A 17,003-nucleotide genomic window follows, 5' to 3' on the forward strand; every position below is an offset into this window, starting at 1 on the left:
CTTTTAGTGTTGAGGCTGCCAGATCCTGTGTGATCCTGATTGTTGCTCCTTGATATTTGAATTGTTTCTTTCTGGCTTCTTGTAAGATTTTTTCTTTTGCTTGGAAACTCTTGAATTTTGCAATGATGTTTCTTGGTGTTTTCCTTTCTTGATCGAATGCCGCAGGTGTTCTATGAATCATTTCAATGTCTATATTGCCCTCTTGTTGTAGGACTTCAGGGCAATTTTGCTGAATTATTTCTGTTAGTATAGAATCCAGGTTTTTATTAATTTCTGGTTTTTCTGGAAGACCAATTATTCTCAAATTGTCTCTTCTAGACCGGTTTTCTTGGTCTGTCACTCTCTCATTGAGATATTTCATGTTTCCTTCTATTTTTTCAGTCTTTTGGCTTTGTTTTATTTGTTCTTGTTATCTTGAGAGATCATTAGTTTCTACTTGCTCAATTCTAGCCTTTAGGGATTGATTTTCGGCTATAATCTTTTGGTTTTCGGCCATAATCTTCTGGTAATCGGCCATAATCTTTTGGTTTTCGGCCATAATCTTCTTGTTTTCGGCCATAATCTTCTGGTATTCCTTTTCAATCTGGTCATTTCTTGTGTTCAATTTGCTTATCAGTTCATTTGGTTTCTGAGCCTCGCTTTCCAGTTGCAAGATTCTACCTTTTAAGCTGTTATTTTCTTGCCAGATCTCTTCCATTTTCCTCAGAATCTCAGATTTGAACTCTTCCATAGCTTGTGAGGAGTTTTCCTTATTTGGGGAGGGTCTGGATGGTTGTTTGTTCTCCTCCTCTGTTTGCTCGGTTGTCTGGATTTTCTCTGTGTAGAAGCTGTCGAGTGTTAAAGACTTCTTTTTTTTGTTATTATTCTTTCTCTTCTGAATTTCCTGTAACTGATTAGCCATCATTAGCCCAGCAGCTTCTCAGGTTTATCCTCGCTCTCTGTGTCTGTCTGAGATCTATTGGCTCCTGAGGTCTGAGTTCTGGTTTTTTCCAAGGTCAAGCCCCCTGGTGGATTCCCTTGCTTGATCCTCTGCAGGAGGTTTCTTTACAAGTCTCAGGGAGCTACTTCCACAGTCGTATACCCGTCTGCATTGGTTCCCCACTTAGACTTTAGTTCCTGGCTGTGTTTGCCTCCACCCACGCCTCTGCTCAGCTGGCACCCACGCTTCTGCTCAGCAGGCGCGCGCCCAGCGTCCACTCTCTGCTCCCGCGCGCTCAGATTTCGCGTGCGTTCTTGACTTAATGGGGTCCTAAGTCTTGCTGCTCTCAGGAACAGGTCCCGGAGCTGCCGATGACTCGATGGGTGCCCCAAACTTACTCTATTTCTTTTTAGCTGGGTTCGGAGCTATAGGTGAGTGTGGAGGGGTTGGGGGTGGGGCGGTTGCTCAGCTCGCGATTGAGTGAATGAGAGCCCTTTTTAGCCTGGAACTGTCTCGATTCCACGTACCTTCCACGCTGTGCCCTGTTGTGGGGTTCCTCCGTTCGTCTGGACTTGTTTTTATGTCCCCTTGAGGAGTTTTGTGTGTTTCGGTCAGGAGAGGTTAAGAGCTGCTTCTTACTCTGCCGCCATCTTAACCCGGAAGCCAAAATCATATGCTTTTATCTTTATTCTGACTCCAACAGTTCTTTCTCTGGAAATGGATAGCATTTTTTGTCATAAGTCCATATTTTGAGAAAGAAAAAAGAGTGTAAAGTGAAGAGAGAATCTACTGATAACTTCCTGATGAAACCCAAAAATGAAAACTCCCAGAAATGTCATAGCTAAAATCTGGAGCTTGTGGTTTAAAAAAGAAATACTACAAGCATCCAAGAAGCAAGAGTTCTCATACCAAGAAATCACAGCCAGTACCACACAAGATTTAGCAACTACAACTTAAAAGAAGTAGAAAGCATGGAGGAAAACAGGTATATTTGATGCACTGTTGTGGTATAAACCATTATGGAAAATATTTTGGAACTATTACATAAAAGTTACTCTTGGAGCATACTAGGTCTATACACCAAAGAGAACAAAGAAAAAAGTCTTATATGTACAAAGTTATTTATAGCAAACTTGTTAGGGGAGTGACTTTTTTTATTTGAAAATTTTTATTTAATTGATTTAGAATATTTTTCCATGGTTACATGATTCATGTTCTTTCCCTCCCCTGTTTCTACCCCACTCCTGTAGCCAATGAGCAGTTCTACTGGGTTTTACATGTATAAATATATCAGATCAAGACCTATTTCCATATTATTAATATTTGCACTAGAGTGATCATTTAGAGTCTATGTCCCCAATCATATCCCCATTGACCCATGTCATCAAGCAGTTGTTTTTCTTCTGTGTTTCTACTCCAACAGTTCTTTCTCTGGATGTGGATAGTGTTCTTTCTCATAGGTTAGAGAAGTGACTATTAGTTGAAGAATGGTTGAACAAATTATGGTATATAAATGTAAAGGAATACTATATTATGGCAGTAATATATAGTAAAAAAATTAAGAAAGTGATACTTTTAGAAAAACCTTGGGGAGACTATGAATTGACACAGAGTGAAATGAACAGAATCATCAGAACAATTTATACATAACACCAAAATTGTAAAAATGAACTATTTTGAAAAACATAAGAATAAGACTCTTATCATCACAATGAACCATGGTTTCAGAAGATCAGTGATGAAGAATGCCACCTCCTGACAGAATTCATGGACTAATATGCAGAGGGAAATAAACCTTTTTTTAGTCATGACCAATTTAGGAACTTATTTTGCTTCATTAAGCATTTTTGTTACAAAGATTTTCTTTTTTTTTCCTTTTGGGAGGTGGAAGGTAGGAGAAAAAATAAATGCTTGATAATTTAAAAATTAATTTAAAGATCTCTTAAGAGAGAATGATCTAACTTAGGATCCCAGTATTCATACACACTCCTCAAATCCTCTCTGGCTTAGCTTCAAATGAATTTGAGTCAGAACAGAAGGTAGGCTAAGGGAAACACAGTGTTCTCCACCCACTTAACACAAATTCCTGTTTTTATTATGCATATCTGTCAAGAATAAAGCTTGAACACTTTGTCCCTGTATTTTATCCAGGAAAAACTTTCATCCCTATATGCATATATACAGATATTAAAAATGTATATAAAGTAGATATTTACAAGGTAATTTTGGTGGAAGAAATACTAGTAACCAGGGAAATCAAAAAAGATTTTATATAGAAGGGAACTTGGCTTGAACTGAGTTTTGAAGAAAAGTGGGAATCTAAGAAGGTGAGGAAGATGAAACACTAAGAACTACTCCACTCTAGAACAGAGACCACAAATGCACTCCTCCATTCCCCTTCTCCACCAGCAGGCAACTCTAAGTCTCAAATATCTTGATGACTACTCTAATTTAGTTATGGGAATATGGGACTAAAGCCAGATACCTGGCCATTTCTCATTGCCTTTTCCATAACCCTTGTTATTGTCATATCATGTTCCTGGTGGTAGTTAAGGACAGGATCAGAAAGGGAAAGGAGGAGTCAGGGAGGTGCAGAAATGAACTAAAGAAAGAAGGTAGGATCTGAATTGACTGAGGACAGGTATAGAAGGGTAGAGGGTCAAAGAAGGGAGACAAATTCCATCTACTACCACATGGAAACATGGCTGTTGGTTGTTACTAGGCAACCTCTCCCTTCCTGTGCCCCTCTGCATCTCCTATATCTTCTGAGGGCCAGTGTTCTAGAGCCTACCAGAGTAGGCTGTCAACTGTTTTGGGGCCCCTTTAACTGACTTTCTAAAATAGTCACTTTCTGCAAGGTCTTATAAGCCAGATTTGGAAGATCTGGAAACAAGAATCCAGTCTGCTTATAAAGCAGAAAATTTTTATTTCTTGGCTTTGAATTCCCATAGATCTAAGGATCTCTCTAGCCCCTGAGCAGCAGCAATTATGAGTTTAGGAGTCATGGAAGAGGAAGACCTGGCGGAGTACTTCCGCTTGCAGTATGGGGAACGACTCCTGGAGTTGCTAATGTAAGTCACAGGTCACAGACACCCCATCCCCACCCCCTACTCCCGCCCCAGCCTTCAATATCTCCTGGCTCTTCACTTGAGAGAGCCGATGGTAGTAGAATCAACCCCAGAATATGAGTGAGGAGACAAACTCTAGTCATATTTCTCTCTGGATATCAAATTTCTCATCTGTAAAATAAAAGTAATAAAATATACCCAGTTTGGTCCTTATCTCCCTCTCCTAGCTCTCTTTCTTTTTTTTAATCTTTAAAATTTTGAACTTGAGGATTTTCAATAGAACAAACGTTTCCATATACAATAAAAAAAAAGATTGTGAAGTTATAAACTTCTATTATATATAGTTTGTTTTTCAAAAGTTTCTATTACATTTAACAAAGTGGTAATGACATTGTCCTGCTTGTGTGTTCCCTTGTGAACTTCTTTTTGTTTCCTTTTGTGTATTTTTGAATGTTTTATTGGTGCTATTTTTTTCTTTCTTTTTGGTTTTGTACCCCTCTCCCTTACCTATTAACCCCTTTCTTTCCAACAAAAAGCCCTCTCATAATAATTAGGTAGTCCTGCAAAAGGAACAAATATATGGCCCTTGCCAGAAAATGTGTACCTCATCCTGTCTCTCTGTCAAGAAATGTGAAAGTCTTACCATCAGACTTTTGAAGTCATGAGACTAGTCATTGCAATGATTAGTGCTCTGAGAAGTCTTTCAAAGTTGTTTTTCTTTTACATCATTGTAGTCACAGTGTGAATGTTCTCTTGGTTTTGCTCATCTCACTCTGTACCAGTTCATAGAAGTCTTTCCTGATGAGTATAAAGCATTTTGTGATCATGAAAAAGCAAATCAGCAAACAATATAAATATTATATTGTAATTCTTTGCCCCTTCCCTATACATAATGTGCTATCTCTCTCTCTGTCTTTCTCTTTTTCTCTCTCTGTCTCTCTGTCTCTGTCTGTCTGTCTGTCTGTCTCTCTCTCTCTCTCTCACACACACACACACACACACACACACACACACACACACACACACTCTCACACTCACACTCTGCTCTTTATTTTTTAACTTCTGACACTATTTCAAAGCCCTCCCCTACCCGAATTTTTTGGCTGATCTGATGAGAAGGCTTAGGATGAGGCATCTGACTCTCAAAATTACTGCCATATCCAGGACTTCCCAAGTATTCTATAGTATATGTCACTTAGTGACCACCAGGCCCTTCAGATGCAGTCATACTTTATTTCTCATACCTTTGCAACAGGAAGTTCCCATCAACAGAGGAGCAGTCACCATCTCCATCCATCCGGCTCCTGGAGAAAAAGAAGGAGGCCAAAGTAATGCATCAAGCCATGGAGGAAAAAAAAGAGGTGAGGGAATGCCAAAGAGGGGGCATAGGGAAGAGTCAGGAGAAGGAGGTAGAGTGAGAAGAGGTTATGTGTCCTACAGTCTATCTTTTGTGTTGGGGGAGGGGTGGGTAGAATGAGATGTGGAAGGGAAAGGAGGAAGCTTTCTTGAAATGGGCCCAGATTCCGCTGGGAATGGGAGCTGCAACTGTGGGAATCTTGGTCTGTTCGCCTTCATGGAAGAATAGAAGGGAGCCAATCCTTTTGTCTCCCTCTTCTCCTGTCTCTCACTCAGAATACAGGCAAAATGCTTGTAGCTGCAGATTGGTCTTGGTTTATGGAGCTCCATGCTAAAAGGTGGGGAACTGGTAGCAACTTAAAGCTACATAAGGAGCAATTGCTGAATGCAAGGATTGTGTGAGACATGGGGCCTTAGAAAACACTCAACTATTGGGAGAACCTCCAGGAACTGAGGCAGAATAAAATGAGCAGAACTAAGTGAACATTATGCACAGAAAGTGAAACATTGTGGAACAATACAATGTAATAGACTTTGTTAATACAAGACAATCCCAAGGAACTTATGAGAAAAGAATGCTATCCACATTGAGAGAAAGAACTGTGGGAGTAGAAACACAGAAGAAAAGCAAATGACTTATCATTTGTTTATTTGGATATATGATTTAGAAGTTTGGTTTTAAAAGACTGCTGAATTGCAAAAATGAATAATATGGAAATAGGTATAAGTGATAACATTTGTATAACCCATTGGAAGTACTTATTGGATCCAGGAGGGGGTAGAGAAGAGGGGAGGGAAAGAAAATGAAATATGTAAACATGGAAAAATATTTTAAAAATTTAAAAAAAATTTTAATACTCAATTGCTACAGCTATAGGGCCTGAGTAGTAATTTCTGTTGACCTTTTTCATATGGTCCTGTAGACATTTAAAAGGAGAATGGAGGCCCTGAATCTGCGCTGGGAGGAACTTGGGGTCAAGGAGGCCCAACTAAAGGCTCATATAAAGAAGTTTGAACAGTTTATACAGGTATGGATAAAAATCTGAGCAACTATAATCTTCTTCTTTCCATCCCCACCCCACATACTCTTACTTATCACCTCAATCCTCTGCTTAAAAACCTGGTATGGCCACTTTGTGTGCCTATAGAATAAAGCATATGCCACTTAAACCTGACATTCAAGACTATTCACAATCTAACTCCAGCTTACTTTTCTAGGTTTATTTCATAGTATAAACTTAAATAAATTCTATTCCAAATAGACTGATCTACTAGTTGTTCCCAATTTTTATCTTACCCTTTAAAGCCTCAGTTCCTTTGCTTATGTGATAGTCCCCTATGACTGGAATGGCCTCCCTCCCACAACCTCTCTTTATCAAAGTTCCTTTTTTCTCAACAGTCAGCTTAGGTGCCACCATCTATAAAACCTTCCCTGGCCACACTAGGTAAAAGATATTGAAGTCTGACACCAATACACAATATTTTTTTAAGAAGAAAATTAAGTGGCACTAGATACAGTGAATACCAAATCAAACCATAATAATATCTTATCAGAAAGAAAATTACTGGTTTCTAACATGGGAGTCATTTCCAAATCAACTGTCTGTATTCAATCAGACCATTATTTTTAGATCAAAATCAATACACAATGAGGATAAATGACAAAAAAACAAGATATGGCATGAAGTTTGTTGTTCAGTCATTTTTTCAGTTATATCTGAATCTTCATGAATCCATTTCTTGGCGAAGATACTGGAGAGATCTGCCATTTCCTTTTCTCCAAGTCATATTATAGATAAGGAAACTGAAGTAAACAGGACTAAGTGACTTGTCCAAGTTTATACTCTTAGTAAGTGTCTAAGACCAGATTTGAACTCAGGAAGATGAGTCTTCCTGACTCCATGCCCAGCATTCTATCCACTGTGCTACCTAGCTGCCCATGGCATGAAGTTTAGGCAGTTTCAAAACTGATTTATCTAAATAAATTATTGATGCAAAAATGGGAAAGACAAGAGAACAAATATTGACACAAGAACATTGTAATTTCTTTAAAAAATTTAATCAATTTAAAGCAGTCACCACAAGAGGATTACAATAATCTAGAAATTGCCTCAGTTATCAGATACTTTTAATTTCTTCTCCAGCATGAAAGATAAAGCATCTTCAGGCAACACTGGTTTAGAATATAAATTCATTTATAAAATCTTATAAGAAGGTAGATTATAAGCAGTAGCAACTCAAAAAACAGTAAGAAAGGATAGAAGAAAATAAGTACAGAAAGCTTGGTCATATAATGAACTTACAGGAATAACAAAACAGACAAACAGAAAAGCTCTGCTAAGATTTCTATAATCAACTATTTATTTTTCTGTAAATGACAGCAGAGCCACTATATTTGCACTTTTCATCACAATGTTTGATGGCCCCATTTTCTGCTTGGCTTATATTAGATAGAAATGGTACTATAGAGAACACTGATGGGATGAGAAGTTAAAGTAGGCCAAACATATGCAGAAATTTATGTTGGAAGTAACATCATTTTCAGGGCATTGAAGAACTGTTTCTCAAGACATCTGAAAAATAAGATGCCAAAGGGGGGGGGGGAGTCATAAACCTCATTACAGAAAAAGAACAATTGAGAAAGCATCATTAAATACTGACCCATCTATATAGAATGGAGGGCATCCTTGGTCAGGGTATGAGAAAGGATCAGGGGTAAAGCTAAGTGCCTCAGTGGATAGAGTTTGGCCTGGAGAAAAGTGATCCTGGATTCAAATTTGGCCTCTGACATTTCCTTGCTATGTGATCCTAGGTAAGTCACTTAACCCCCAATAGTCTCTCTTCTGCCTTGGAAGAAGGTAAGGTTTAAAAAGGGAGGGGCATGGCAATTGAGAGCATCACTAAATACTGATCCTATATGCTTATCTATCTCTATAGAATGAAGGGCACCCTTGGTAAGAGTATGAAAAAAGGATCACATAGGTTTTAAAAAATGTTATTATACAATAGGCCATATTTTTATAGTCACATAATTGAAATTTAGAGAATACAAGATACCACTGTACCTATATTGTTTGTTAATTCTTGGCAGAGCAAAATGTTGCCTCAAAAAAGGCCTCTAAAAGATTTCAAGGCTGCTTGACCCCATGGCCTCTCTGCTCCCCATATGTCCTTTTGGGGTCTCCCTCTAGGAAAATGACCAGAAAAGAATTCGAGCTTTGAAGAAAGCCAGCAAGGAAAGAGAATTGAAGAGGCTGCGGGTGAAAGAATTGTCTAAAGCTAAGCAAGAAATGGCTGCTCTGAGACAGGAGCATCAGAGGATCAATGCCAAGTTGCAGGATTATTCTATCTTCCAAAAGTACTTGGAGAAGGTAGTGGAGAACTCTGAGGTAGGTGAGCTAATTTTGGTGTTCCTCAGGTTGTAGGGAAAAGAGCAAATTGGAGCTGATTTTTGCTGCTAGCTGATCATTCTCTCACACTGGGAACAGTGCCTTGGCCTGAGATCAGAGTGTTTAGCTTCCTCTCCCAACTATTATTTCCAGTTACTTAGGTTGTTCTAAATTGGGCCATAGAGGGGAAGATGAGGGCAGGATTTGGCCGGTAATATGGTGAGAGTTTTCCTCCCTTAGGAAAAAAATTTGTTGCATGCATTGTAATATATGCATATTTATATAATTATTTATTACCTTTATATTAATCGTGTATTATTATTCTCATATGTTAAGTACATTATACAACATAGCCCAAAATATAAATTTTTTAAAGGATGCATAGGAAATTTGGATTCTCATTTTGAAGACCACTGGCAGCTTCTCTCCCTTAAAAAAATCTAATATAAGATATTTTACAATACTCTTTAAATTTTTTAAAATTTTTATTTAATGTTAATTTTTAATTTTTTCATCATACAATATGTATGTATGATGTACAATATGATGTACAAGTCCATATTCTCCTCTTTAACTTCCTCTTTCCTCTCCTTCACTTACATTCTCTCCCCCTGGTCTCTCCCACAATTGAAATCCTTTCAATTGTAACAGCTAGCCAAGAGGGAATTTTGATAGAAGGAAGATCAGAGAAACAGATCCTGTATGTGACCCAGAGATAGGTCCTTAGGAATCAGAGAGCAGCATGTGGACACTGGATGTCTGAGGCTTATGGACATGGTATTGTAGGAGTACTTACCGAAAGGCAAATGGGAAGACATCAAAATAAATCTACTTGTGTCGGATCAGTCCTGTGCATTAGGCATCAATAATTGATAACAAAAATAACTTGCATTTATGTAGAGCAAAGGTTCTGGAGAACATTGTACCCAGTAACAATATTATGGAATGAAAGATTTAGCTACTCTCAAAAAAACAATGATCCAGGACAGTTCTGAGGTACTTAGGACAAAGTAGAGAAGGAACTTTAGAGAAGGAACTGTTGGAGTCAATGCTGGTGAAAGCATATAATTTTTCACTTGTTTATTTGGGTTTTTGTTTGGATGTTTTGGTTTTATATGATTATTTACAAAGGTGAACAATATGGAAATATGTTTTGCATGATAATACTTATATAACTCAGACTGAATTTCTCTGGGGAGGGAGGGAGACAATCTGGATCATATAACTAGAAAACTTGTATGAAAATTTATTACATGTAATTGGTAAAAATTTTTTAAAATTTTAAATTGAGTAGAGGTTCTGAATAATTTTCATGTCATAAACTCATTTGGCATGAATCCTTCTCAGAATAATATGCATTAAATGCCATATGCCATATGCAATAAAATACATAAAATAAAACATATAGAGTAACTAATTATATGGAAATAAAATGGATTTTTTCCCCTTCCAATATTATAAACCCCCTGAAGTCTATTTGGGCATCTGCCCTAGCTTCAAAATCCTAAATATAGAACTTCAACATAAACAAAGCTTTAACAAAGCACTTTGTTTGCTACTGTTAGCACTCTTTGTTATTTCACCCTTTAAAAATATAAATGGGACAGGGAAGGGATTTTGTTAAACCTTTCTAGGGCTGTTTTTTAAAGAATCTTATTTAATTTATTTAGAATATTTTTTCATGGTTCCATGATTCATGTTCTTTCCCTCCCCTCGTCCCTCTCCTATCCTGGAGCCTACAAGCATTTCCATTGGGTTTTACATGTATTGCTGTTCAAAACCTATTTCCATATTATTACTATTTGCAATAGAGTTTAAAGTCAACATCCCCAATAATATCCCCATTGAACTATGTGATCAAATATATGTTTTTCTTCTGCGTTTCTACTCCCACAGTTCTTTCTCTGAATGTGGATAGCATTCTTCCTTATAAGTTCTAGGGCTGTTTTGGAAAGACCCAGTCACAGGCCACCTTGAAATCAAAAAGAGAACTTTCATCCCTCTCCCCTGCTCCAAGGTGAATATTAGCTCAAATGCAAATAATTACCTGACAATTCACACAGTACTTTCCTTAGAACAATCTGGTAATATCTGTAGTGTAGTATTATCTTTGTTTTATAGAGCAAAAATTGAGTGTGAAAGTGAAATGACTGCTCAAGGTCACATAGTTAATAGCAGCAGAGCCAACTTTTGGTTTTCTGTTTCCCTCGCCTCCAAAGGGCATCCTTGTCAACAGCCTTATTCTAGGCCATTCCTGCTTTTGAGCAGGGAAAGAATGTGAGTGAGATAAAGGAGAAAAGAAGATAAGAAGGAGAATCTGGTCTTGTACAAATACTGAAAGTATATGATGACCTAACCTGTGGCTCTTCTTTGTTGAATGGAGACCCAAGCAGAGGCATGATTAACTTTGGGGGTAGGGGAGGTTTAAGAAAAAAGAGAAACCAAAGCCTTTAGTCCTCTCAAGCTAGAGACTCCAGACTGGGTACCCTCAATGGCCAAAATTTGGGAACAGATAGAAGGAGGGAGATAAATTAGAATCACTTTCCTTCCTTACTCTCCATCTTTTCAAGGTAACATGGTATCAACTCCACTGTTCTCTATAGTTCCTTAAGCAAATGGATTGGGTCTTCCAGCTTTGGAGAAATGTTATTTAAATGGGTCTGGAAGACAATGACCTCTATTCCCTTCCAATCTGTTATAGTTTGAGGAGATCCATGAGGTTATTGGACGCTACAAGACACTTGTGAGCATGCACTATGACTTGATGCAGTCGGCCCAGGAGGGGCAGGAGAAAATTGATCGGGCCAAGGCCCGGCTTACTCGCTATGTGGAAGAAAAGGATGATGAGGTCCTCCAGCATAACAATGAGCTTGCCAGGTTGCAGATGCGATATGATCGTGCCCGTAGCGATGTCATCATTTGGGTAAGAAGTTCCTCATGTCATAGGATTATCAGCACTAGAAGAAAGCTCAGAGACCATTCATTGTAACTTCTCTCCTTTTATAAATGAGGAAACCGAAGTCCCTAGGAAAGAAGTGACACCCAGTATTACCCAACTAATGAGTAGAAGAACTGGGACTCATACCCAGGTCTTCAACTCCAAAGCCTTGATCTTCCCAGCGCTAACAAACAGGATAATAAGGGAGTGAATGAGGGTGGCAAAGCCCTTCATCTCTTTGCTTTTGGGTAGTGCTGAATTCCAGATAGAACAAGTTCCCAGGGTAGTCCAAGGAGGAGGTTTACTAGTCTAGGTTGTCTCTTGTCCTCCTTGGTTGTGATGGTGAATCTGAGGGTTAGACCAGTCTTCCTTCCTCCACAGGTCTTCAGCATTTATTGGTCCACCTTCTCTACTCCTCCTCCTCCTCTCTATTTCTAGGAATCTCGATGGGCACACATCCAGAATACAGCTGCCAAAAAAACCCTCCTGTTGGGCACCATCAAGATGGCAACGTTGAATCTTTTCCAAATTGTGAGCAAGCAACTGAAGGAGTCAACCCAAGTTCCCCTGGAGGATACCCACAAGCAGCTAGACATGGTAGGAGGACAAGGCAACCCTTTACAGCGTATCAGGTGTTTCTGATGATAGGGTCATGGGGCTTCTATATGCCCCAAGAATCAGGTCCTGTCATGGTTTTTAGGAATAATCCAGCTCTGGTTCCTAATTCAGCTGTCTTGAAAGATTTCAGGAAAGGGTGGGTATTTGCAGTACCACGACAAAGTCACTTTTATTAGGGCTTGTCTATTTCCTATCTACTATCTCAACTGGGGATGGTATTGACTGTGTTTAGGTACACACAAGCCCAACTCAAAGAGTCTCCACAGTCTGAAATTTCTGGTCACAGGTTTCTAGAAACATCTGTATTGTACCTGGAAAAATCTATGTATTTAAGACCTGACCCAGAGTAAAGCAATTATCAACTTCCTTCTCTTCTTTGCTGGCCTGAATATTATGTTTATAGAACATTGGCAGATTTGATTTTGAAATAAAGAAATGGGGAAGCTAGATAGCACGATGGATAGGGCAGCAGGCCTGGAGTTGGGAAAGCCTAAGTTTAAATCTGGCCTTAGATGCTTCTTAGCTACATGACCCTGGGCAAGTCACTTAATCTTGTTTGCCTAGCCCTTGTAGCCCTTCTGTTGTAGAATTAATACTAAAACACAAGGTAAAGATTTTTAATTATCTAATTAAAATTATCCTCACAAAATCAATCACAAATCAGAGCTGGAAGAGATTCAAAACACAAAGTTTTATTTTGAGTAAAAACCTCTATCCTTAGTCAGAAGTGTAAGCATCAAGAGAAAATGTGCTTCTCTATGATAGAAAGTTAATTTTTATAAAGATTTATATTCATATTTTCACAATTATTCATATTTATAAAGTTTCAATCTCTCAAAGCTTCAATCAAGGCTAAATAGTTTCACTCACACAAACAACTCATGATCCTGAATTTATAAGTATAAACAGAAAGAAAATTTATGAATTTCTTCATTCTTCCTTTGGGTAGATATTAAGCTTTGGTTTTGTGATAGATGAAATTTTTGAGAGCTGTTTCTGGATTTAAATTAATTTATTAACTGACCAGTCAAGATATCCTAATATGGTCAAATAATTATCTTGGCAATCAAAAGATTCTGCTTCCCCTGGATCAAGTCTCTCAATGCAATTTTCGGAACTTATTATTCAGCTCCTCCCTTGAACATCCCAAGCTAGTTGATGTCCCAGACAGGGTTTGAGCCTAGGTTTTCTTGACTCAACACTGTATCCATTATAATGCTTTGGCTGTTTTTTTTCCTGCCTTATTCATATTCCAGAGAAATTAGTGTGGTAGGTGGAAAAGACAAAGTTCTAAAGGAGGAGAGGCTGAGGATACCCACACATATGCACTCTAGCACCAAAGTCTTGGATAGAGCCTGTTTTAGGGTATATCAACCTTCCATGGGTGATGCACAAGCCAAGTCCTAAAAAATTGGCTCCTGGGACCAACTCTAGATATTCTATAATGACAGATGCCTGAGATCATTAAAAGCATCCACCACACATGAATGAATGAAAGAAAAAGCACTGTGCTAAGCAATGGGGATACAAATGTCCCTGCTTTCAAGGTGCTCATGTTCTTCCTGTTTCAAGTCCTTCCTCATTCTATCCATCCTCCACTCCAACTGTCAAAGTGTTTTTTCTAAAGCACAATTATGACCATCCCACTCCCTATTCAATAAGTTCCAGTATCAGAGCAATTAGGTAGCATAGTGGATAGAGTGCCAAACCTGTAGTCAGGAAGTCCTCTGTTCCCAGAGTCACACAGCTAGGAAGAGTCTGAGACCATATTTGAACCCAGGGCATTCCATCTCCAGGCTTGGTTTTCTATTCACAGAACCACCTTGCTATCCTGAATCTTCTACTTTTCACTGACTGTCTGACCAAGGCTGGAATGAGCTCTCTTCTCATCTCTGCCTCCTAGTTTCCTACAGGACTCAACTCAAATTCTAGTGTCCATAGGAGGCCTTTCCCAATATCCCATAAAACTCCATTATAAGTGCTCTCCCTCTAAGAGGACCTCTCATTCTTCTTACCTGTATGACCCTGGGCAAGTCACTTAACCCCAACTGCCTAGCCTTTACCACTCTTTCTGCCATGGAATGGATACTCAGTATTTATTCTAAGACAGAAAGTAAGGGTTAAAAAGATGATTTCACATTTCTCCTATATATCTCTTGTATGTACTTATTTATTTCTAGATTGTCTCTGCAATTTGACTGTGAGTTCCCTGAGGTCAGGAATTTGGGGGTTAGGGGAGGTCTTTTATCCCTAGTACTAATGTTTGTTGAGGGGCAGCTAGGTGGCTCAGTGAATTGAGAGCCTGAAGCCATGCATCCTGGAATATATTTTTGTTATTATTATTATTGTTGTTATTACTATAATACAACTATTTTGTCATTATTAGGCAAGGACTTGTTCCAATGAATGAAAATGTAAACATTAACTTAAATTTTTGTAATATTTTTGAGTTTACAAGTCACTTTACATTATGTTATGTCAACCTCACAACAATGCTGTAGGACAAGATTTTATAAAGAAACTGAGGTAGAGAGATTGTCTAAAACTCATGCAGGTTTAAATGGAAGTGTCAGAATCTAAATATAGATCTTCTGAATTGTCCACCAAACCTTTCAAAAGTCATTTTGGGGGCAGCTAGGTGTTTCAGTGGATGAAGAGTCAGGCCTGGAGTCAGGAGGTTCTGGGTTCACATCAGGTTTCAGGCACTTCTTAGCTGTGTGATTCTGGGCAAGTCACTTATCTCCAAATGCATAGCCCTTACCTCTCTTCTGCTTTGGAACTGATACTTAGTCTTGATTCTAAGACAGAAGGTAAGAGTTTTTTTAAGAATGTCATTCTGGATATATTTAATAAGTATAGTATAATCTCAACTACTAAGTAGAGCTATTTGAACATAATTTAATTTTTCTTGATGATCCATTTGTTGTTATTGAGTCATAGCCAACTCTTTGTGACCCCATTTAGAATTTTCTTGGCAAGGACACTGGAATGGTTTGCCATTTCCTTCTCCAGCTTATTTTATAGATAAAGAAACTGAGGTAAACAGAGTTAAATGACTTGCCCAGGGTCACACAGCTAATAAGTGTCTGAGGCCAGATACGAATTCAAAAGATGAGTCTTCCTTACTCCAGGCCCAGCACTCTATCTACTGTACCACCTAGCTACCTCTGATTATTCAATATCATCATTAAAATATAAGTTCTGGGGGGGTAGCTGGGTGGCCTAGTGGATTCAGAGCCAGGAGGTCCTAGGTTCAAATCTGGCCTCAGATGCTTGCTAGCTGTATGACCCTGGGCAAGTCACTTAACCCCATTGCCTAGCCCTTACTGCTCTTCTGCCTTGGAATCAAGATATATATATATATATATATGGAATAAGGAAGGTAAGGGTTTTTAAAAAAAGATAAGTTTTTTTGCTACATTATAAATTAATAAAGTCCTTCAGAGATAGTGAGGTATGTTGGACTCTTTTGGTCTGCACAAAATGATCCCAGACAATTGTGCTTTTTCTAGTTCTCATATTTGTTTTTCTGTGGCTTTTCTGTCTCCTCCTTGAAGTCAGGCTGCTATTTGATGCTCAGTATGTTTGTTCTAGCAGCACTTTTCCTTTCTAAATTGATGCTTCTGATTTTCTGTGGGCTTAGAAACTGGCTGCCATATTTATTAGAACTATGTGTAAGATTTAACAAAAACATTTAGAATAACAGATATTCAATGACAACTCTATTCTAATGAATAAAATAGGGGATTTTTTTCATTAACTTTGTGATAGCTATTCTAACTGCTCGAAAACTTTATTTTTTTTAATTACCATCTTTCTATATATAGTTCATCTGGGTTCTGAACAACTGACTTTATAGTCAGTAACCATTTAAGTAACTATTATTGTATTATCATTGATATTTCATCCTTTTCACTCAATTCTATCCATCTTGCTCATTCAACTAAAGAAGAATTAGGATATTGTTTAAATAGTCCCTCATCTCTTTCAAAGACTTCACAAAGACTTGGGTATCAATTAGAAACTGAGAACCTGACAAATTAATTCATTAGTTAGAACCAGAGAACCTGACTAATTAGAATTTAAAGAAACTTCATTTCTTCTAAGCCATGGGAAGATGATCAATATAGGACGGAAGCAACTTTGTATGAGTAGTTGTTTCACAACCAAGCAACCTTCCACAGGCCAAAAAACTTATTTTTTCTTTTTGTCCTTTGTTTTGTCAGATCCAGGAGTTCATCCAAGACCTGTCAGATATTTGGGCAGAGGTTAAGAAGAAGGAGCCTACACCAGTTCAAGCAATCCTACCACATAAGACATAAAAAAGGAAGCAATAATTCCTAGCTGTTCTGGGTCAGTACACCATATGCTCTCAGCATTTCGATGGGCACCCCTCTTTCCCCTGAATGATGACTATCTCTCCATCAGATACCCACTAAATGTGATTTCAAGAGTCATTAAATTCTAACCAGACATGATTTCCATTTTTTTGTTGTCAGTTTCTCCATTGTAGGAAGGTAGATGAAGAGGGAATGGGAAGGCAGCATTCAAGGATGGGAAGGCTGGGCATGTATGCCCTAGATTTTAAGAGGGGAAAAAGATTTTTAAAAATATTAGAATCAAGATAGAAATGGTCCAATGGCCTGAAGTTCTAAAAGTCTCAAGACAGATGGGAGGCTCCCCAACATGAAATGCTTAGAATACAATTACATATT

The 17,003-nt window shown here is 38.2% G+C and overlaps 1 protein-coding gene across 1 annotated transcript; it reads left to right on the forward strand.

Annotated features, from left to right (window-relative positions):
* Window positions 1-3,907: 3,907 nt before the first annotated feature.
* CCDC42 (coiled-coil domain containing 42) lies at window positions 3,908-16,610 on the forward strand. Its single transcript, XM_044675219.1, has 7 exons — window positions 3,908-3,990; window positions 5,243-5,348; window positions 6,267-6,371; window positions 8,535-8,732; window positions 11,434-11,655; window positions 12,109-12,267; window positions 16,515-16,610. Exons 1-7 carry the CDS (start codon window positions 3,908-3,910, stop codon window positions 16,608-16,610), a joined length of 969 nt encoding a protein of 322 aa, XP_044531154.1.
* The last annotated feature ends 393 nt before the right edge of the window (window positions 16,611-17,003 follow it).

The sequence above is a fragment of the Gracilinanus agilis genome, chromosome 4 (assembly GCF_016433145.1).
Source record: "Gracilinanus agilis isolate LMUSP501 chromosome 4, AgileGrace, whole genome shotgun sequence".
Classification (NCBI taxonomy): domain Eukaryota; kingdom Metazoa; phylum Chordata; class Mammalia; order Didelphimorphia; family Didelphidae; genus Gracilinanus; species Gracilinanus agilis.